At 38.0% G+C, this 23,818-nt stretch overlaps 1 protein-coding gene across 5 annotated transcripts in view; it reads left to right on the forward strand.

Moving 5' to 3' along the window:
- The window catches only part of DENND1B (DENN domain containing 1B), a 207,112-nt gene that overhangs the window by 95,447 nt on the left and 87,847 nt on the right, over positions 1-23,818 (forward strand). For all 5 annotated transcript variants that reach the window (XM_074546242.1, XM_074546244.1, XM_026793472.2 and 2 more), the window contains exons 4-7: positions 3,541-3,590; positions 11,467-11,586; positions 20,685-20,754; positions 21,744-21,824. In XM_074546242.1, the coding sequence (XP_074402343.1) occupies positions 3,541-3,590; positions 11,467-11,586; positions 20,685-20,754; positions 21,744-21,824 (321 nt within the window). The remainder of the gene's footprint in view (positions 1-3,540; positions 3,591-11,466; positions 11,587-20,684; positions 20,755-21,743; positions 21,825-23,818) is intronic.

Consider the following 23,818-nt stretch of genomic DNA (forward strand, 5'->3'; position numbering starts at 1 on the left):
ATTCTTCATAATTTGTCTTTAGATCTAGAGGAAAATCTGAAATATCTGAAGGCAAAAGTGCCTCAACTGGTCAGTTAATTACTGACCATGTTTCTTTCCAGACTTTGAAGTTATCAGAACCTTTCTTCCCACAAAGCTGGCATCTATGAATTCAGAAGCATCTTCTACTACTGTTTACATTGCTTTATAAAATGGTGATGCACAGAATTAGCTGAGTGGGTACCAAAACAAGCAAGGAACACTAAATAATTCCTACCTTTCAGGCTTCTGTAATATCCTTCCACTGTAGAGCCAGTGAGCATGACCAGGCCAGGCTGGAGTTGGACAGTGCAACTGATGAGAGTGAATTAATAAACCATTGCACCATGAGTCTGTGAGAGTGCAGGGTTCTGCTGCTGTGCTGTAGGTATAAAGCAAGTATTTTTGTAAATGTCTGTCTTTGTTTAAGCTTTTTTCAAGGGAAGCAGCACGCCACAGTTCACATGATATTATTTTTATGATTTTCTTCTTTCTCTTGGAGTTTGCATGAGGAATGAGATAGTTGTCCTTTAACTCAGCAATTAAACACAATTTTCTATGCACCTGTAGATATTTAGTCAGTGTTTAAAAGCAAATAGCTTTACTTGTGTGGGTTTTAATTTTTTTCTTTTACATCATTATCATCTTCCCCCTGTATACACCTTGTTTATGACACAAGGACCATTTCTGAAACCGCTAATTCTGTGAGAGCCAGAGGAGGAAATAATCCTGAGACACGTGAATCAAACTATTTTGCTTTTTGAAGACCTGTACGATCTTTTGCCTTCAGAAATAAATACATTTATCGATTTTTATACAGTTTTATCAGGTTGTGAATATAAAAGACAACAAATAATGTTATTCTTTTTCTGAGAGTGTAAATATTGACTCAGGAGGAAGTCCTGGCTGGTTAGCCTTGAAAAGGATGACCCGTTGGGAGACAGAGCTCCAGTTTTATCCAATAGAGAGATTGCTGCGAGTACCAGTTGTAATTGTACACAAATATGTACACAAATGTGTCTCTATAATATCATTTACATTTTAAATTCACCTAGAAGCACCTTGGGGGCTTCATTTTTTCCATTTGAAAATTCTGACTAGCACCTGTAATTAAGAGAGAAGACAGAGTCCTGGAAGGTAGGTAGGACTTCCATCTATTGATCTGTGTAAACCCGGCTTACGCTGTCAGGGGAGAAGCAGTCAACTGCAGAGCTGCTTTGTCACTGACATAAGCTGAGAGAGGATTTTTTTTTTTTTTTTTGTGTGTGTGTCTATACTGTTTATACACCAGTCTATAGACCTGCTGGCTGGTTGAATTTTAAAGAGAGCGGAGGTTTAAAGACTTGTCCCCCGAGGGATGCTCCTGCCAGTTGGGAAGCGAGCGAAGGCCGCTCCGCAGAAGTTGAGCGCGCGTGGCCGCCTGGGGAGGGCCGGGCGGCGCCGGGGGAGCCCTGGCCTGTGCTCGGCCCGGGCAGCGCTGCAAAACACACCCGTAATTTCCAGGTTCTTCAGTCAAAATATTGAGCTAATACGTTCGGGTTTTTTGTTTTTGTTTTCTTTTCCTCTCGTGATAATTTATTCTGAGAGGATACAATGGGGAACATAAATGAATACATTTCCATACCCAATTCTGAGTCAGTGCTAAGCTCACCAGGCAGCAATTAAAATCCTTGTTAGTGAGGAGAAAAATTACTTCCTATAGTGTGAGAATAGGTGCAGATTTAGAAGAAGAATTAAATACTATTTCTTTGGAACAAGCTTTATGAGTCTGAAGTGAAAGACTGTTTGTAAATGTTTAGGAAATTTCTGAGTTAGAAGTTTTGATTAGCCGGTTCTGCTTGCTCTCTTTTGTTAGAGTTTTTTATTGTTACTACTCGCATTGTGCGCTTGTTCCTGACTGCAGAAATCAAGTGCTTACCTGCCCTGTTTATATTTTGCTTCTCACCCTTCTGCAGTGGGCACTCAGAGCAGGTAGGATGGTACTTGAGCAGTTCCTTTTGAAGAGTATTCTATGTACTACTGTTGTTTTTAATGGAGTTCATAACCTTTCCCAAAACACATCTGTGGCTGTTGTGCACTGTGCCAACCAAGAAAAAGTTCTAAAGATTTCTTGAAATCTCTTGTATGATTTGGAAATTCTAAAAACATTGACTTCCTGATTTAGTATCACATGAAGATTTACTGAGGCACATCATATACCCTTACAGTGTTGGAGCTAACATACGCATGTTGTAGTCACGGGTGTCTTTTTCCTGAACTCTTCCTCTCTTGCTGATTAACTTGTGTGGGCTCTTTGTATTTTACACTATCCACTGAGCCTGGTGAGTGTTTGAAGTAAGTGGTCACTGTAGTGTGTAGGAATTTAAATGCAGAATTTCCCCTAATGGGAGTTGGCTGTCCAACTTGCAGTAAACAGGGTGTTCAGGCTGCAGTGCTAACACCTTAAATCAGCTTCTTAAGCCCTTTTGTGCAGCCCTGGAAATTTGTAATCCATGTGCTCTTTTCTGAAAACAAACCTTGCAGGCCAGCTCTTGTATACAGAAATACAGGTCTGTTGGGCTGCTACAAAAAAGGAATTCTGCAGCTTTGTCCAACTGCATGGATGTCAACTGTCTCTTCTTGCTGAGGTATTTCACAGGGGGTTTGTTTTCCCAGCTGGGAGCAGGGAAATAAAACCTATTTTCTAGGATCTTGTAAAGTCGTTGTTTAATATTTGCTGCTAAATGATCTGGTAATTCGCTTTTTTTTAAAAAGAAAAACGTTGACTAGTTTGAGAGCATTTTTATATTTTAATTAACACATTTTATTTGCCACTAAACAGCTTCTTAAATAAAATTCTGCACGAAAGAGAGACATTATCCTTTCATACTGTGGTATGAATGTAGATCTGGTGGATTTTGCTCTCCCCCACCCCCTTTCCTTTATTGATAGCAAAGCTTGCTTGTGAGACCCAAAGGGTTAATCATATAAATTTCTGCTTTGGACCAGTAGGCGATTTCCATCACTTTCAGCATTTGACTATGGAACATGTATAGAGTTGTTATACCTCTCTGTAATTCATTCTGCTGCCAACTTCATTCCCTTTTCTCTGCCTGCATTTTAATTGAAACAACATTTGTATTTTTGAGCCAGGATCTGTCAGAAGTCCCTGTGGCTAGTCTGTGGTACAAGTAGCAGCAGACGTGGCTTACCCATATGGTGTGGTGCTTCTTGTAAAATCCATATGGCCTTGTTGAAGGGAATCCCAGCGGGGATGTGAAGGGTGTTAATACCCTTCAGGCCAGGCCTTTCCCTCCTGGGGCTTCTATGGCATTGTCTTTGCAATCTGCCAAAGCACAAACCTAATTCCTTTTTAATAATCAATTATTTCAGTCCAGGAACGTGTGCTGTACTTTTTCTAATCATATATTCCTTGAACTTATTATTTGTTATGAGTATTTTTGGCCATTTTTTTAAAAAGCAAACCTTTCAAAAGCCTTTTCAAAAAACCCCTAACTTCATTTCTTTTGCTTGTATTTTCAGGAAGTGCTGAACAGCGTTCCAAAGTTCTGCTTTCCTTTTGACGTTGAAAGGTATGTGCTACAGTTATCATTTATTTAAAAATATTTTATAGAACATTATTTCTAGCATAATTACAAGCAAAGATTTACAGAAAAGGCAAATGTAATGTATTCCCTAAGCTTGCAGCTGCAGAAGAGAAAACGTACCCTTTGTTCAAGTAAGTATGAAGTCACTAGTAGGAAACTATCACAGCAAAATGTAATCCTTACAGAATTTTAGGAATATTTCTGTTCAGGTGGAGCTGCATTCCAACTCTCAGTTTTGTACACTGTAATTGTGAGCACCATCTGTGTTAGTATAAGGATGTAATACAGTTTCCTGTAAGCAGCTTCATTAAAAATGTTACGGTGCACCAGGATATAAAAACTCACTGAGCAGTACAGAAAATGTGTTGTTTGAGTTCAAAGAAATTAAGACTTTAATTACATGGAAGTAGCTGAATATGCAATTGATTTTTCTCAGAGAAGAATCCAGACCATTATTTATAATTAATTAGTCCTTACCTTTCTGGTATCAGTTATAGTCTGGCTTTCATATAATGCTGCCAGTCATTTAAATTGTTCATATAAAATGTTTTTATTAATGAAAATATTTATTTGGTCTTGTCAAAATGATTAATGGTAATTTATTTAATAGATTGAACTCACTTGGTTTGGAAAACCTGTATTGTCTGAATTGGCAAAGATTGAATTAAAAGCTTGATTTGCATAATTAATGAAAGATACACCCAGGTAATGTGCAGGCTGAGCCAATTTCAGAACAACATGAGCATCAGTTGTAGATGGTGAGTTGGACATGAGAAGCATCTATCGGATGCAAGAAGCTGCTGTCAGTAGAGGAAAAGCTGGTGTGTGCAGAGAGGAAAGAAGAGTGTCTTTGCAGCAAAACACACTGGCAAAATAAAGATCTTTATAAACACAACTTCCCTGAAGTAAACTAGGCTTATTTAGTCTTTTATAGCTGAATTTAATTAAGTTGTTTGGGTTTTGAACTGGCTAAGCTCACTGTCCTTTAAGCTGTTTTAATGACTTAAGTAATATGGTTGTCAGTGGTTGGCTTTAAAGCATTAAAGTCTTTAATGTGCTTAAGATATGTACAGAATTCTGTTTAAAATTGGTAATGAAGATGAATAATGGAAATAAAATTTGAGGATAACAGAAAAAGGTGAGGTTCTGTTGCTGCCATCCAGTGGCAAGAAGATAATCAGTGGCAGTGAGTAATTATTTTCAAATAAGTTGTCTTACTGTAACTATTTCTCTTGAACCATTCAGAAGACACTTAGCTGCTGGTATGAAGAGAATGAACTTAATAAACTGTGGGAATACTTGAATTTCTAGCATAGCTAAGTATTTATTTTTGCTGATTATATGCGGGGGTAAAAAACAAAGATAAAAGGGACAAAAAGGAAAAAGTGAAAGCAAGTTTGTTGTTTGTTAAGCACCCCTGTGCCCTCTCCCTGGAAATGCTTTTTGACTGTTGGCTTCATGCTTGACTGTAAAGCAGTGTTCTCAAAAGTGCAAAATTTCTACAAATTTCATAAAACTTGTCAGCTGGCCAGGAGTGAAGGTTGCTGGAAGTTGGGGTTGTGCTGGGAGGAGTGAGTGAGTGAGGCTGCTCAGTCTGGTCTGCAGCCTGCTCAGGCACTGCCCCGCTCCCTGTGGAGCTGGAGCCGAGTTCAGAGGGATTGCAGGGAGAACCAAAGGCAACTGGGATCACGGGAGTGCAACAGCATGGATGAGGAGGGGCAGTTCTATTGCAGAGCAAAGGACAGATATGCTGGAAGCTCATTCAGGAAAGTGGAACTGTCGCTGGCGAGTTGTTTGTGTGAACAACTTACTGGCTGCATGATGTGTTTGCCATTTCATACTTAGCTCCAGTGTTTTCTGTAGTGTAGACACACCTTATCAATTGTTTTAAACATAACTAGTTGTCTTCTGCTTTCTCAGTTTAATGATTTTTATTTTGACATGTGGAGTGATAAAGAAAAGGATCAAGAAAAACACTGCTGAAGTTCTTTTTTATAGGGCTTTTTTCTACTCAAGATTTAAGATGTTACAATCATTTTAGTGTTTGTCCAGCCATACATTTGCTTTCCCTTGTCTGATGAATGTATATATGTATATATAGTTTTCCTCTTGTATATAGGATCATGATAGATGGTGCACCTAATACTCCCAGGTATTTTACAGGCATTTTCAATGACCATTTCTGTACAGAAACATTTGAACTGAAATAGAAAATATCTATTTCGTTCATTGAGTGTATTGTACTGCAGAGAGCATAGCTTCTCAACCTGTAATAGATATATATTTATATACATATATATAGGATATGTATATTTATGAATATTAAATACTTCAAGCATTGTCTGAGTCTATTAAGAGCTAGAAATTACTAGTGCAAAAGTAGTGACTTCCACTGATTCTGATACTTATTTAAAAAATGTGACCATTATATGGATTCCTTCTGGGTTTCTGCTACACAGCAGAGTTATAGATAATGGAGTGTTAATTCTCTTATCCAGCTAAATAAAACTAAAAGTAGAAAATCTGTGTTCTTCAAATTATGGAGAAAGGAAAGTTAAAGCACCAGCAGTAAGATCGCTGTCACCCATTTTCTTTCAAGTCACCTGTGTTAATTACTTAAGGAATTAAAAAAGAAATGAGATCATCTATTGGATTTTCTTTTTTCCACTTTGCTGCGATGATCATAGAGATCCAGATTTAGTTCTCACTGTTTGATGCTGCTTGCATCATCTCACTGGGCATACCTTATGCAGATGTTATAAATAGCTGTACACTACTCACACTAATTATCAAAAGTACATACTGTGAGTGGTAATTAAAAATCTAACGGAAACTCCCATTAAATTGAAACTGAAAGTCAAGCCAAAAGAGGCACAATGGTGTAAAAAAAATTCTTTGACCATGACTTAAACTTTGAGCTTTATATAATTTTTTTTATTGAAAACAAACATGTAAAATGTTCCTTCTAGTTATGACTGACATTTTATTTTAAAGAGATTAAGAAATTAATTACATCATAGAAGTTCTTTAGCATTTGTTCCAAGTACCTATGTCTCCTTTTGTGAATCAATTATTTTATATTTAATAATGGCACAAGTATATAATATTCTAGCAGTTTGCATGTATGTATTTACAAAGAAAGATCCTTTTCTTTGGTACTCCATTTATTTATTTTTGTATGGTCTAGGAAGATTTAACATGTGAGGACAGAGATTTTAATTTCATTTTAATGTTTGCTAAAGCAATATTAATGCTTCAGACAAAAGCATTTTGTTCTCTCTTGTTGCTTGAGTCCTCTGTGCAAATCCTGCATGGTTTGATTCACTTTTCTTTCTCCAGCAGCCTTTTGTATTTTCCCTCTCAACCCAGAGCTCAGGTGTGACTTTGCAGAGTCCATACACCAGTCTCCACATCCATCAGTTGTGTAACTGGGTGATGACTGGTGAGGATGCAACTTCCCTTGTTCCTTTTGGAGCATTTCATGTTCAACCTGAAGTTGTGCTATGTCACTGCTTGACCCCTCATTTTTATCTGTTCTTTGAGCCTCTGCCATTTCTCTCCACCATAAGTACTTCCCTTGCTCCTTTCATTCCTCAGTCTTTTCCCTTTCAGGATGCATTTCTCCTGCTGAATGTGCAGCACACAAGCCTCTTTTAGATACTCTTTTGGGAACTGCCTGTAGGACCAGCATGGAGACAGTGATGTGTACCTCATTAATTTCCCCATGGTGCTCACCCAGTCACAGCCAAGCGTTGGATTTTGGAGGATAATCAATGGTGCTGCTGCTGTGGGGGGTTTCTCCTTAGCAGCAGAATGTCACTCGAGTGTGGGAATTACCATGCAGGTTATTTAACTCATAATGTTTTAGGGTGAGTGAGTAATGATAGCAGGAATGACATCACTGTCACTCTCTTGTTCCTGGCTGATGCCGTTTCTGTTGGTATTTGTGGTAAAAGTCTGTGCAGAAACACAGCTATGATAAGAGAAGTGCAAAATGATGCCTTGAAATCATTGAATTTGCAGATCTTGTAAAAGACATAAGATATCGTACACACAAATTTTGCCTTCAGAGTAAATAGTTGAGAATGAAAAGTAAATAATCAAGAAAGTATTTCAAGCTGTGCGGGTGAAGATAAATGAACTGTAGCATTTCCTGTACCCTTCAGGCACTGCAATCAGTTTGCAAGGGGGATTGCAAACTCAAAAATGTAGCAGCAGTTACACACAACTGAGTTCTTTTCATCTTGTGTCTCACTGTATTATGGCACGTTTGTGTAACAGTGAATGTGTGTGTGAGAAGTGTGAGGACAGGCTGCAGTGTGTGTTGTGAGGAGTGTAATTATTGATTTCACTCAGGGGTTGTTTGGTTTCCATGGGTGTGCAGAAGTGCACTTGTCTGAGAGGAAACCTGGAATGCTGAGGGAGCTGCTGTGTGCTCCCATACACCTTTGGCCAGGTGTGATGGTCAGGGCCCTGAGACAGAGCTTCTAGACAGGCTTCTGTTGCATCTGGAATACTCACAGTGAGACTCTTTACTCAGTAGTTGTGGTTTCTTTAAATGCTTCTGTTGTTATGAAAACATAACCCCATTAATAAGCTAACTGTGCTTTTTATTTGTGGGAATTTTCTTACTTGGTGGTGGCATTGTCCATTTTCATATCTTCTGCAGTTTTTCTCCTGTTACTTTTTTTTTTTTTTTTCTGAATTGGGAGGCAGAGCTCAAATCAGAGAGCTTGGTTGGAACAGAGGAGCCCTCCACACAGAGAACCTGAGCTCTGGGCTTGTGGATCCTGTAATGGGTATGGAAGTGAAGAAAATAGGCCTTGAAGCTTAGATTTGGGGATAGCAGTTAGCTGAAGGAGAATGCCCAACCTGGTGTTACTGTCTCCCCAGTCTCTCCATCAGCTTGTACCACCACCTTAACATCTGGTTTTCAAATTCCTGCTTGAAGCAGTTTCTATTCTGTTCTTTGATTTGGGAAATTAGGATGACTGACTGGTGACTGATGGGTTTGGTTTTCCCTATCAGTTTGAGAATTGTAATACATATGAAACTTTCAGGTTTAAGTAGCAGCCATAAAACCTTCAGTCAGAAATGTGTATATTATTTATATTGGTCAAGGACATGTACATAGTATTTTATATAATTTCAAACATCTTCTCTATCCTAAACAAAATAATCTGGAAGAAGAGCAGTTTTTGTGGAGAGCAAAGGATAAATTTAGTGATTAGATATGCTGCTTTTTGTTTGAAGGAGAGATGCAGTTCCTGCCTTAATCAACTCTCTCAAGGCTCCCTTAAAATGAGGCCTAAGCAATGGCTGTAGTGTAAACAAAAATCTTTAAAATTACTCTTTACCTATTCCATGGGTACTAAAGAGCCTTTTCTGCATTGTGTAGGTACACAGAAAATTTTAAAACCTATTTTTATTTCTATAGTGAACTGTAATAACCTTGAAAGAGCCCATTGTAGTCTGCAGGGTTAATAAGTATTTACACACATTCTTCATTATTAGTGATTTATTATTATTGAACTAACATTAAAAGTAAGCATGCAGGGCAAGAGTTGAAAGTAAGTCAAAAGCAAGGCAGAGGAAAGAGTGAGGAGAATGTCAGCACTGGTTGGGAACGATTTGTGCCTGCTCTCCCCTTCAAGGGAGCAGATCATGCTTCCTTCAAACAGCTGACTAGACCAGCTTTCTGCAGAAGGGTTTTGCAGCTGGACTACTTAATCTTGTGCTCCAATAAAAAGTCTGGATAACATTTTGTTGAGGGAATTCTGGTATATGATAATTTCATTTTATTTGTGCTGGTTTTCATACTAAGAAAACTTGAGAGGCATCAATGCTGTGGTCCAGGTAGCAGGGTCAGGAGCTGCTGCCTGTTGCTGCAGGGAGACTTGAGTTCTGAACAAGCTGAATGTGCTGCAGTGAAACAGAGAGGCACAAACCCCAAGTCACTTGGCCAGTGTTTGTCTGCATGATTGAATATATATGTGTTAAAACTGTAGTGCTAGCACTTGTGGAATGTTTTATGTATCTGGTTTATACATTGTGGTCATCTATCAATTGAAATCCCCAATTATCATTTGTTTTTCATGGTAAGGCTTACATATAGTCAGTTTTAATTCTGCTGAAGAGGAGTAGAAAAACAGGCAAACTTGCTGCCCCCACATCTTAAGTGGAGCTCTCAAATTAGAAATCCAGAATTAATTCAGTATTTTAAACTGAACAGAAAATGTAGTCCAGATGGGTGGTTGGTCACTGGCTTCTGTTAGCTGTTCTTTTGAAGCAAACGGGACCAAATGCAAATTTTTGGGTTCTTGTGGAAATTCAGTTTTAGCCTTGGAGTGTTTCTCAAATTAAAAATCTGGGACTTGCTGCTCACATCTCTTTCTAAACTGTGTGGGAAGCAGTTTTCAAGCTGGGCCACTTTTATGCTGACTGTCAAACATGGAGTTGCCTCTCTTAAAGAAGCAAATGGAAGATTGTGATTTGGAGATGGTGAGGTGGCATCAGAAATGCTTCCCACTGAACTCATAACTTGGCTGGGCTATTTTTAGTAGAAAATATCAGAATTTATGTCTCATTTTTAAAGTGGCCTTGTGTACAGACATTTTGCCTGACAGAGATGTACACAGTACATTAAAATCAATTTGGATTAGTATGGTTGTGCACAGAGCCTCCAGCCTAACGCTGCCAAGTGTTCCATGGTGTGAGGAGAAGTCAGGCCTGGCTGCTGGAAGCTCCAGGACCCAGAGTGGGACGTGGCCGAGCTGAGGGAGGGTGGGAGCAGAGGCAGCCGAGGTCACCGCTTGGAGCATTTCCAGTGCTCCAGCTGAGCGGCTGCTGCTGGGTTTCTGTGGGAGCCCCAGGGTGCGCAGGGCTGCTGAAACCACACAGCACATTCTATGGCAGTTTGCGCTTTGCAGGTAGGGGCAAAGTGCAGAGAGGTGGCAGAGGACACCACAGGGGTGGCAGGGGGGCAGTAGGGCCAGGTTAGTGATGGCTCTGTGGTGTCAGTGCAGCGTGCAGCATCCCAGCTCCCCAGAACCTGAGCAGGGAGGGACTGGGCACAAGCCATTGAGTATTTACAGTGGTTAAAGAGAGCGCTGGGTCATTCCAGGCTGCTGAAGGCAGCTGAGGAAAGTGCTTGTTTTAATGATTTGAATGGGAAATAATGGGAAAAAGTCCATTAATTATGGGTGATTATATTGGAGTAAGTCTATCTTCTAATGTTGTATGCTCAGTACAGGCTTTTGGTTCATCTTAGTCACTCTATGTTCAAGAGGGGCTAAACTAAACTGAAAAGAGTGGGGAGACTACAGGCTGGGTAGTGGTAACCAGATAGCTAATTTTTAAACCTTTGTCATGCACGTTTGAAACAGTAAAAAATCCCTGTGTCCTATGTAGCTTCTCTTGCCCTTTGATCAACTGCTGCTTTCTTTTTCCCTAGGGTGAAGATTTTCTGTGTTTTATTCTGCTGGAGATTTAAAAAAACCCAAACCAATCAGCAAAACCTTAACAACCTCCCTGCCCCATATTGCAGGGGATAAATTAAAAAAATATTTGTGCTTTCTGACTGGTAGACTGGGGTCCGTGATGATTTTTAGCTTCTCTGGGAATTAATTTTCAGCGTGGTCTTCTAAGATTGATCCAGAAATGGCAGTTGTTAATCATTACTGGCAGGGTCTTAGATATTCTGCTGTAGAAGATTGTGTAAGAACTGGAAAAGAACAGCAGACAATAAAATTGTATTGATGATTACAGTGAGGATTGAGCATGAAAATACTTGAGACCAATGGCTTAAATGCTCATGTTTTATGTGATTTAGTGGTTTTATGCTCTGTATCTGTTTTTTCAGGGTGTCCCAAAACCAAGTAGGACAGCATTTCACCTTTGTGCTCACTGACATTGAAAGTAAGCAAAGGTTTGGATTCTGCCGTTTGACGTCAGGAGGCAAGGTCTGCCTCTGTATCCTAAGGTAAGGTGGCACAATAAAAATTGACTCAATGAGAGAATATGGAAAATACAAGAAAAAAAATTCTTTTCCGAATTCTCTGCTAATGTATTTAGCTTTGCTGTCGGGGGTATTGCTTTTCTATGGCAGTGTTACCATTGCTTTCACATGAAAAGTGGTCTCAGGCCGCATATGATGGTATTCTGTGAACTTAATAATTTTATTCAAATAACATGAAATCTGCTTAAATGCAGAGGACAATACATTGCAGCCTTAGAGGCTTGGACTGTTATGTGGATAGTTTTACTTTCTAATCAGATATTTGACAAGCACTCTGTCAATTCAGCAATAAAGTGCATTATTCTGTATTCCTGTCCTTGAAAAGGAGATTTTTGGGTGTCTGTTCCAAGTTCTTTGCCTAGACGATATCTAATGTAAGAAACAATAGATCCAGAGAGTTCACAAGAGCATGCTGTTTTATTGCAGAGAAGATACTGATGTTGGGGAGAGTGACCCCAAAGAAATAGTTTGTTTCTCTCTCTTTTTCTTTCTTCTCTCTTAAGATGATTGTTTTGGTAACAAAAAACCCCAATTTGTTTAGCTGTCCTAAAACCATTGTAATTAAATTAAAGGCAGAGTGATCTCATTAAAAGAGAAATTTGCAACTTCAATTAAGAACCTAGCAGCCTGCAAGCTCAATAGAGGAAATAGGAATATCTAGTTCAGCAGGAAAAAGAAAGTACAAAATTGAATTTAAATTGCTTTTAAAGCAAGAATCTGGACAAACATAAGAGAGGAGGAGCCAAATGCATTGGCAGCAAATGAGAAAGAGAATTTTGGAGAACAGGGTAGGAAGAATATGGAGAAAAGCAAGGTCTCAGGTTTTTGGGCAACATGGAAATCAGTTGTGGTGGATGTCACTAGGATAGACCGTGTGAATTAGGGAGAAAAACCCAACATCAGCTTGTAAAGGGATTATCAGAAAATGAACACTGAGGGGAAAAAAGACCAGCCAATATAGAGGCTTGTAGAGTAGTGCTTAAAATTATTGCTAAGAGCACATCAAGATTTTAATGAAATTTTAAACAGATGTCAAACTAATGTTGAGAGTCAGTACACTGAATGTTTTTGGTAAGTAATTTAAAAAGAAATGTTTGCTCTAAATATTGCAAAAAAACCCTACCATATAATGACAGTAGCAAAAGGGAAATATTTTATTCTGGAAATTAATTTGCTTTCTGGGATCTTTGAAATATGCCTTTAGTAATACTTCAGAAGGATTTACGTCTTAGGCTTTTGGAATGTGTAATATTTAGCCATTTGCTCTGTGATACCTTTTTTTAATATAACTTATTAAAGCCCAGAGTGAAAATATATGTGTGTGCTTTTAGCTCTTTTCTGTGAGTTAATCTTTTCTTCCCTCATCAAGCTAGAAACAAAATTTTTTGCATTGTTTGTGTGGCTGTAACAACATCTAATCAGTTATGCACACTCAAGTGCATTTAAGTACTGCATTGAGTGCTGCAAAGCAAGGATGTAAATTCTCAGCTGGTGTAAACTGGGTATTTCTTTTAACATATCCCCACGGACGTGCATCAGCTAAAGATTATTCAATGGTCTGTTACTTGGTAGAAATAAGTAGGAAAATGAAAAGTGGCAAGCTATAATTTTTCACTGAACCGTATCCAAAGCATTGCCTTTATTGCTTTTATTGTGACAATTTCAAATTTACAAGGCACAGCTGAAAGCATAACAGCACTAGCTTCATAGCACTGTTCTCGTGGCTGGGTACTCTGCTTATCTCCAGAATGTGTGTGTTGTGTTGTGTTTAGCTGGAAGGAATGCAGCACTATTTCCATCTGATATGTTCTAGTAGCCGGTCTGGCTTTTTCTCTGAATCCCAAGATTCATTAGAGGTGACCAAGTGAAAGAAGACTCACTAAGCAGATTTCTTTGGGCATTTTATCTCCTTTGCACATTCTTATTGTTCTTAAATGAACCAAAATAATGATTAAAAAAAGAATGCTGTCTTAATATGTGAAGAATGTGTGTGCATGTTCAACCTCGCTTTTGTCCATATATCAAAACCACATAAAATTATGTTTGCTGTGTGTATACACATGATAGCTGATGTACGGGCAGTTCAGACTACTTGTTCATCATAAGTGTGTGCACTACAGCCATGGACTTTTCTATAAACACACAGGTGCAGGTGTACAGGAATGCCATGTCAAACTGCCTTCTCCTGTGCACATGGATGTATCCCCTTGGACAAGAGGACTGTAATAAGATTACTGACAGAGGCTTTGACAAAGACAATTAGAGATAGTTAAATACAGAAAACTTAGTTGAATTGTCATAAATAACTGAAATGTAACTAAAAATCTTTTAAGACAAGCAGGAACAAGCCAGTCAAATTGACTGGAAGGAAATGCTGTAGATGTTTGAGTGGGCAACAGGACACAGCTTTTCCCTTGTAGGTGTCCTTTGTGGATAGTACCAAGCCACGTGTTAACCTCTGCCAGGGCTTCTAAAGAGATAGAATTTCAACTGCTGAATGGGATTCTTAACTGAAAGCTGAAGTAAAGGCTGCTTTTCCTCAGGTTTTACACCAGCAACTCAAAGCTGCATGTAAGATTAAAGTCATTGTGGTTTATGAGACTTTGCTCTATAATTCATTGTCCATCTGAAACATTAATTAAAGGAAATTATCTCTGAATTTGCAGCCACATGGTCCTGCTTTAAACTGGGTAGTTTGAAACAGAAAATATACTGGTACATGCAAAATTCCTCTATAAGTTTTATGGAGTTTTTATGCGTTTTATGTACACATGTATATAAATTGTGTAAATAGGATTTTCTTCCAAATCAGAATGTATTGTTCAAATGCTCTTTGTGTTTATAAAGTGAAATAAAAATTTCCCAAGGTAGTTTTCTCAGGCATTTTTGTTTGAAAAACTTAATTGTGATATTGTGTTGTCTGGAATGAATGTGCAGAGCTTGACTGCATTTGTCAAATTCAAAGTGCTAAACCACAGTAAGATGAGAAAGTAACTCGTGGATTATTCTCCAGAAATGCTGTGTGATTCCTTTGCAGGTTTTATTTAATTTAGAGCTTTTCATTAAGCTGCATGACTGCTTCGTGAAGCTCTCGGTGTGAATCCTGCTGTGTCACCTTCTCTGTCTCCACAGTGTGTTGAGCTAATGCAGCCCTGTAAGGCAAGGGATACACAACAGGCATATTCTACAATACCTTGTTGAGCTCATATCTTATACTGGATCTTTTCTCCTAGTTTTACTTTTCCTATTTTTGGGTAATAGTTTTGCTAGTTGAGATTTGAAGTGGTGCAATAGAAACTTGATTGTCTGCTTTTGAATAATAGTAGACTTAATTCTACTGGGTTTTGTTTCTAAGTATCACTGCTGCCTGCAGTAGAAATAATACTTTCTGGGTTTACATGAAATTGATTTTGAATTACCTGGATGGTTTTAGTACAAAGTATAAATAATTTGAAACTCTTGATGGACTCTGAAGTTGACCTTAGGTATGCAGAGGAACACAAAATGCATCATTAAAATGCTCAGTCTTAGATTTTGTTAATTTTATGACTGTAAAATTGTCACCTACGTTTCCAAATGAAATGCTCTAATAAGGAAGACAGGTTTATGTGGTAAGGCTTTGTAGTTCTTTAGTTCAGACCACGCTTGAAACTTTTTCACTCTTCCTTTAGGCAAATCCCTTAGAAGCAGAATGTTTCAATTTTACACATTTTGTGTCAATTTTCCAGACAGAAAAGTAGCCCCTAGACATTAGACATTTAGCTACGGAAAGGCAGTTTCCTTAGTTTTATTTGATTACTAGAAGTTAGATTCCTGCTGATAGTTCAGGACTGTTAGTGGTTACCTGACTATTTGACAGAAAACATTTCCTCTCCTTTGTTTAACCTTTGACTCATGAATGTAAAAGTTTTATCAGAGCTGTAGTAGAAGCACCGGTGAGGTGGAAGTCTACTTACGGCAACAAGGGTTGTGTGTGACTTTTATTCAAAGTCTGAGCTCCTGCCTTGTGGCTCGTTTGGATTAAGAGAAAATGCTAAGTATGTTTTTAATTAACCATGAAGGATCTTGGTCTCTTGCTTTTGTGACAGACAGGGCTATACTTTTAAATAAAGACCCCTGTATTCTCCATCAGGGAATATAGATCTATTAATATAGTTTATGCTTTTATTGTTTGTCATTATTTTGGAAGAAATATTTAGAGAAATTGCTGTATGTTTTTGGATATTGTCCTATGTTTGTCTTACGTGTTTTTTTATCTGTTACTGATGATAACCTGAGGAATGCAGGACAGTGGCTACAATTAAAGAAAAATAAATAAGAAACCAGTAGTGGTGTCATAGTTTAGAAAACTGAAATTAATTTACACTTCCAAATACATTAAAATTGATCATTAAAGCCCTGATTTTCCTGTGCTTTCTGTACTGTGAAGAGGCTTCATTGATAACCTTTAGCAGTTTTCATAAGACGGCTAATTAATACGAAATGGACTGACTGCTCATAAATAGTTTTATGAATACAGGTATGGTGGTGAGGTTTTTCTGGTAATGAACCTTAATTTTGATTTTGTCTGTTGTTAAGGTACATATTAGTGTGTACCTTAACACATTAGGGTACACATTAGTGTGTAAGGTACATATTAGTGTACATATTAGTTTGCCAGTTCTGAATTAGGAGGAGTAATATATTACAGGGCTCCTCTGTCAAATTCAGCCACTTAAATACTATGTGCTTCAGACAATGCATTTCTGTACTGTCTTGAAAAAAAATAGTTGCCCAACAAGTAGATGCTGATGGACATTTGTGTGCTGGATGAATTTTCTCTACAAAGATGAGTTCTACTGTGGTAGCAAAGACTAAATAATTTTGCAGCATTTGTTAACAGGACAAGGTCAGAAGATCCTTTGACCTGAAATGCTTCTGGATTTTAGCTGTCATACAAAAAATGCCAAACAAGCCAAGAAGGCCAAGTGCTGGGTACTGTCCTTGTGTCACAACAGCCCCATGCAGCATTCCAGGCTGGGGCAGAGTGGCTGGAAAGCTGCCTGGTGGAAAAGGACTTGGCAGTGCTGGCTGACAGTGGCTGAACAAGAGCCGCTGGGCACAGGTGGCCAAGAAGGCCAAGGGCATCCTGGCCTGGATCAGGAACAGTGTGGCCAGCAGGGCCAGGGAAGGGATTGGCCCCTGTACTCGGCACTGGCGAGGCAGCGCCTTGAGCTCTGTGTTTGGTTTGGGCCACTCGCTTCAGGAGGGGCATTGAGATGCTGGAGAAAGTGCAGAGAAGGGTAACAGAGCTGGAGAAGGGTCTGGAGCACAGGCCTGATCAGGAGCAGCTGGGAGAGCCAGGGGTGTTTATCCTGGAGAAAAGGAGGCTCAAGGGTGACCTTACAGCTCCTTACAACCGCCTGAAAAGAGGAGGTAGCAAGTGGGTGTCAGGCTCTCTCCTGGGTAATACATCATGGAACAAGAGGAAACAGCCTCAAGTTGCACCACTGGAGGTTTAGATTGGATATTAGGAAAAGTTTCTTCATGGGAAGGATTGTTGAGCACTGGAACAAGGCTTCCAGGTGGATTCACCATCCCGACAGGATTTTAAAAGACAGGTAGATGCGGTGTTTGGGATGTGGTTTGGTGGTAGATTTGGCAATGCTGACTTTTTGGTTGGATCCAATGGTCTTACAGATCTTTTCCAACCTACAGGATTCTAGGATTCCATACACAATTCTTTGTCCAATATTATATACTGGATAAAGATGTAAAGGCTACATCATCCAGTGTTTATCTACAAATAAATCTGTTTACTAGAGCAGTCCAAATCAATTAATAGGATTATTAACAAACGTGCTTCCAAAATTAGCCTTTGATGAAAGAGGACAAAAGTATTGCTTGACAGTCTTGGGGATTTAACAAATTGCAAAGAGCTTGGACTTGGTCTTTGAGGTGAGAATCCATAAAACCACCTGGTGGTGTCTTTATCATGAACAAACCCACCTGTGTTTACTTTGAATGCAGAGATGCATTGTGTATGCACACATGCAAATGCACTCTTTACTGTTTATGAAAAAACAGGTATAACAATTCCTGATTATCCTGAATGAATTGCAATTAGCAAATACATAAAAGAAAAATATAAAGGGAACTTTGTTGTTTTCCAGTAGATCTTTGTAATATTTTGTTGAAGCACATTATAATTAGAAATATTGACAAAAGCTTTAGCAATTAGGCTGTGCTATTGAAGAACTGAAGATTATGTAGAAAAGAAGAAGAGGACAGGTTCTGGCAGCCTCTGGTTTCATGCCATATTATGTAATGGAGTACTTATTTTGATTCCCTTATTTTTTCAGGTTTAAGAGACACATTGAAATGATATTAACCTTGTGTCTGTGGTTATAAGGTTAAAGCAATTCTTTCACTATTGCTTCAGCTCATAAAGGAAACTGACTCTTAAACTATGGTCAAGTAGGATGTTTTCCTTAGTGGTTCATTTGCACAAAGACATGGAAGTGTATCATCTACCTGGTGTTGCTAAAGGAAGAAATTTCTATGCAAGTATTCTGGTCAGCATGACTTGCTCTATGAAATACAAATCTCCCTTGGCTTTCTGTTAGGGTTCATTAATTTCAAATAATTAATTTGACCTTTTTAAATGCATAAAAATTGCATTTAATTTTTCTTTCTCACTAATAGGGTAGCTGAGATCATGCATATAGAAAAGTATGGTTAATATTTTATTGAAATAGCATTTATTTTTATAGAATGTTGTTCATACATGTTCATTATCAAAAATAAATTATCAGAGGAGATTTCAGAGTATTCTACAGCAAAATGTGCTGGGGTCATGTATACTGTTAACACAGGTGCTAGCAGGAAACTGGAAAGCCTTTAGGTAGTCTTACCCATTTGTGTGTGCAGTGTTTTACAAATACTTTGCAATTTTTACCCACCTTGTACCTTGACTTTGACAAAATACTAGGACAGTGTTCCAGTGCCTGCTGTAATTCTGGGTAATTCTGTGAAGTTGTTCCACAGCTCTGACATTTGCAGAAACTTTGAACACTGCAGCGAACAATTAATTCTGTTTGCCTCTCTGTGCTGTGTTTCAGTGATGTGTAAAACCAGGTGAGCATGATTTGAGAAGATTACAGAACAGGAGTCCTAGGTGAAAGAATGCTCAAAGATCAGATGTTATAGGTGCTGATACGGTGGGTGTTTTATGAGGACATGGAATGTTCACACCTGAAAGCCATGAGTGGCCTTACAAAGGTGCACTAAAGTAAATTTTATGATTATATTAAGAAAATATTGAAAAACAAATGTAATAATGTCACACCTTAACCACTGTCAGCAATACCAAGCATTAAAAACGTCTGTGAGCATTAAGAGGTTGATGTTGTTTTGATAAATAGCCAGCACAATGTATGGTAAAGTGTGATAAAGACATTATATGGTAGAGTTAAAGGAAATCATTAAATCATTGCCTCTGTCTCTTTGGCTTGGCAAGAGCAAATTCATGATGGATTTTTGTGGGGTTTTTTTGGTCTTTTTTTTTTTGTTGGCTTGTTTTTGTTGGGTTTTTTTTTGGGGGGGGGGTGTTGGTTTTCTTTTTTTTTTGAAGGCAGTAGTTAAAGCATTTATGAAGACAGCAAAATTCCTAGAAAATACATTAATTATAACTGTGTTTGGATTTCTGCTGTGCTTTTTCTTTTCCCTAAGAATCAGGATCTGTTTCTAAAGCCTTGCCAGCTGCATACTGAGAACTAGAGGTGTTACAAAGAAAACATAACCCTTCACTGGACTTGCTGCACAAAGCACTACTTGGCTTCTCTACCAGCCAGGGTTTCCCCTGACAGCTTTCCTTTTCCTATCAGGGAAAAACATTTTGGTTCTGCTTACCAGGTTTTTGCAGTTGCAGTTAGCCTATTTCCTGGAATATACACATTTGCAATGTAAGGTCTGTCCTCAGTGTGCACTAAAGCCTTTAAGAAATGTGTTTCTGTGGATTTACACTGCACTGAAGAATGAAGTCTGTAGTGGGGTTGTATATGGGTATGAAATGTTCTGAAAACCTTTCAGGCACTATTTCCTTTCCAGCTTCCCCTTCTAATCTCTAACAACTAATATTAACTATAATGTTACCTATTCAGTAATGTTTGTGATAGAATTTTAACAGAGATGTGAAAGTGTGTAACTTGTAAATAAGACATAATTTTTTTATTTTTATTATTTATTTTATCAGACTTAATAGCTTAGTGATGGTGGAAAGTTCTGTAGCAATGATCATTGATGATATCACTCTTAAAGAGAACTTCTGTCAGCAGAAGGCAAATTTGAACTAATACCGCTGTGTTGGAGTTTCTTTTCTTGTAGTCTTCAGTTATGTCTTATTTGTCTTGGATTCTGTTTAACTCAGTGAGAGTATTGTGCTCATGGGCTGCAGACTTGTGTTAAAAGTCTCTTAAGTATAGATGTATTAATGTGTTTGTGTTTGCAATATTGGTGAATGATTTTATTTTTGGAAGTTAATTTTATCGATAGAAATGACTTTATAGGGAGACCAATATTCTTACATATAATGTGACATCTCTGCTACTGCACAGCATTTCACCACTTGTCAAATAGGGAGTACCTAGTCTGCCCAAACAAAGTTGTTTTTCATTCTCCAGGGAAGCAGCAGGCCTGTCAGCCCACTGGGTATAGGAAGATGTGGAATTTCAAAACTGGAAATAACTTCTGAAATCTGTAACAATTAATGATAGTGGGAATGAGATTAGAAACTGTTTCAAATGGTTTTTTGGTGCCTTTGAAAATATTAAGAAGTCTAATTATTATGAGTTAATCTGCACTTAATGGAGCTTCATGCAAGTGTTCAGCGTAAAGAAACCATCTATCTGTACTGTCTATCAGTGATGTGCTATTGAATTTTTGGGAAAAATGTTGATATGCTTTTTATTTGTATGTAGAGATGTTATAAAAAATTGCAAGTCAGATCAATCATTGTAGTATTTTATAAGCACTGGAGAAATACACTGATATTTTATTAAAACACTTTTTCCCTTCTGTTTTAGTTACCTACCATGGTTTGAGGTATACTACAAGCTCCTAAATACCCTGGCAGATTATTTGGCTAAAGAACAGGTAATTTTACATATTCTAGTTTTTTGTGTGAAATATTTTCCTTGACATATTAGTCACCATTTCAAATACTGTAAAGGGATTCTATAGAGTTTAAAAGTTTAAGATTTTAGTAGGATTTAGAAGCAAGTTTTATTCCTATTACTGAAATTGAAAGACTTTAAACATACAGCTTCCACAGTCACTTGAATCCCACATTATCCTAGAAAAGCTGCTGAAAATATACCTTTATAACGTGTCAGTCTCAGCATAAACAGGTCCTGTGTGAAGTGTGAGCAGTGTCACATCACTGGAGAGCTGCATGATGTATTGATTGTAAACTGTAGCTCTCTGCAACTATCTGATTATCAGCTGCAGACACTTTTGTTCAGAACTGTATGAAATACGATGTACTGTTTCACCCTTCAGGTTAACTAAAAACTACCTCTCGTAATTTTGACATCTCAAGTAGCAAGACAAAATTACTTGCAGCATTTGGTGAAGAATTGTGATAGTTTAGTTTGCATATTCATGAGCAATTAGATGTATTCCAAGATTCCACAGCAAAGGACTTACTGGCATCTGTCTTTACTAACAACATTAAAGCTATACCTTTCTGCTTTATATTAGTGTATTAGATTTCAATTTAAAAAAAGGCATCACTATTTAGCCATATGCTGTAGACTGGAAAAGCTGACATTTCAAAAATATATGAAGAATAGAGTAAGCAATAATTATGTATTATAGTAAATGGACCATGGAGAATGATGGTATTGTGTGTAAAAATATAAATAGGAAAGTTTGGTGTCAGCTGTGTGATTCAAAGTGGAATATATGTAAGTCTTACAAATACTATAATTAGAGCTTGGGTTTGGTCTGTATTTCACTGTAGTAGAAATAGAATTGTTTTGGTTATTAAATATTTATATCTCTTTGTCAATATATAGTTTGATATGTAGTAAATAGTGATTAGTTTTTATATAATAATTAACTTTAAAATGTATTCCCTGTAGGAAAATGACTCAAATGATTTGTTGAAATCATTGTATAGCCATCCTGTGCCAAAGGCGAATGCTTTAGTCAGTTTAAGTGTGGTAAGTATTTTTTCTGTTTTATTCCTACTGACTATGAAATAGTAGGTAAAGTTGAAAGAAAAAGAAACCTCAGCCCCTTTGAAAGAGTAAATTTGTGTTGCTTCTCGTCATTAACTGGCTTGGGCAACCTCCTTTTTTCCCCTCTGTGCAGGGTAGAGACTGTCTCTGTCTCATGTTGTTTTCTAAAAGTCATAGTCATAAAGAAGAAGAAATTTGAATTTTGCTCTATGGATGAGAAAGTAAACTGCAGGGGGATCTGACAGTGCTAGAACTACGTTTTTGTGTTTCCAGCTGTTTCATGTAGACAATTTTGGTTTCTCCTGCTGTGCATCAGGAGACACTAACTCAGTTTTATTGCCTCTTATGTCTGAGTAGGTACAGTTTCAGGATTGGTCAAAAGTCTGTGAAAGCTGTCTGCTTTCCCCATCTTTCTTCCTCTTTTTCCCAGTTTTCCTTAATCATACAAAAATGCTGTAGGAAGAGCAGTAGACATACACACTGTGTTGTGTGGAACTTGAAGCACATCTCGGTGAAATAACGTGTCCAGGCCTCCTTTGCTTTTGTGCTCCAGCTTTTTGTGATGTGGGATGGGATGGTGATAGTGGGGCAAGATGGTGTTGCTGCAGAAACATCAAAAAGCGGATATGTCATTGTTATGGGTCCTGAAGTTTTAACCAGAATTAGCTTGTGAGTGCATGTTTAAACACCTTTATAGAGCTTGTGTGAAATACAAAGCCAGCACAGAACCTCTGCTGCCTCTGAGCCATTTACATGTTCACAGCATCTGTACAGTTACTGCCCTTGCCACAGTGTGCAAACAGCTGGGTCTCGGTTGAGCCATCACACATTGCAGGACACAGGAAGTAGTGATTTTGTAAAGGCTTCACTTCCACACACACTGAAATATCATTAGGTTATTTATCTTGACCTTATTTGTGTGCTTTCTTGTGACTTTTAGTTCATGTATCTTAGAAATAAGCCCCATACTTCAATTGAAATAAGCACACATTATAGAAAAGCATCTGGCCTTGTTATGAAGGCAGGAAAAATAGAGTCTGCCACTTCTGTTCCAGCAGTTACTGATCCTAACTGCTTAACATAATGCTACCTTTGTTTTATTTTAGTTTTTCATATTTCAGATTCCTTGTATTTTCACTAGGCTATAGAGACCTAATATTTTCCCACCGTGTACAATGCTAATTGACTATTTGGAAGTCATTCCAGTCTTGTGTGTTGTTTTTCACCAAAACAATGAGTTGGATTTGAGGCTGCAGTTGGAATTGTTTCTGTTATGTTTTTTCTTTCTGTTGTCAGTGTAACATTTCAGTTCCTAGCACCTTTGCCAAAAATACTTCTTTATCTGAAATAATATTTTGCTATCATTAAATGTAGTATTACAACCAATTATAATTTGGCAACTCTAAAATGCTTTATAAAATGTCCTTTAAAACTCCTGTCTTAAAGAGGAGGGACATAAAGAAGTTTTAAATATATTTTCCCTGGTATTTCTCACAAAGTTCATCTTGTCCATAAATTGCTCACCTCAAAATGAATGTTGTGGGGAATGTGGACGTGGCTGTCTTGGTGAATACAGCTAGCTACACTGAAATAGCAGATGGCTTGCCATAAAGTCGATACTTGTTGGTTTTATATCAATGTTGTCTGACTTTGGAATTGTTTTTCCTCAATTATGCCTTGTTCCCAGTTATATCAAAGAGTTTTGTAATCTTTCTTGCTGAACCGTCACTGTTGAAATGCAAACCTCTTGCCAAATGCTTGGCTGCAGGGACAGTAGAGCAAATATTGTGGGTTCAGATAGGGGAGAGCAGGAGGAATGGGTCAGCTGGAATCCCAATGCTTGTTGGATCTAAAGGCATCTCTGTTTCTGTAATGCTGCAGGGAACAGGGAAATATTTATTACCACTTGCAGTTCTAGTCTTTGGTATTGATGTTTCTTTCTTGGTCCTCAGAAGGACTGGAACCATCAGTAGTCA

The sequence above is a fragment of the Zonotrichia albicollis genome, chromosome 8 (assembly GCF_047830755.1).
Source record: "Zonotrichia albicollis isolate bZonAlb1 chromosome 8, bZonAlb1.hap1, whole genome shotgun sequence".
Taxonomy (NCBI): domain Eukaryota; kingdom Metazoa; phylum Chordata; class Aves; order Passeriformes; family Passerellidae; genus Zonotrichia; species Zonotrichia albicollis.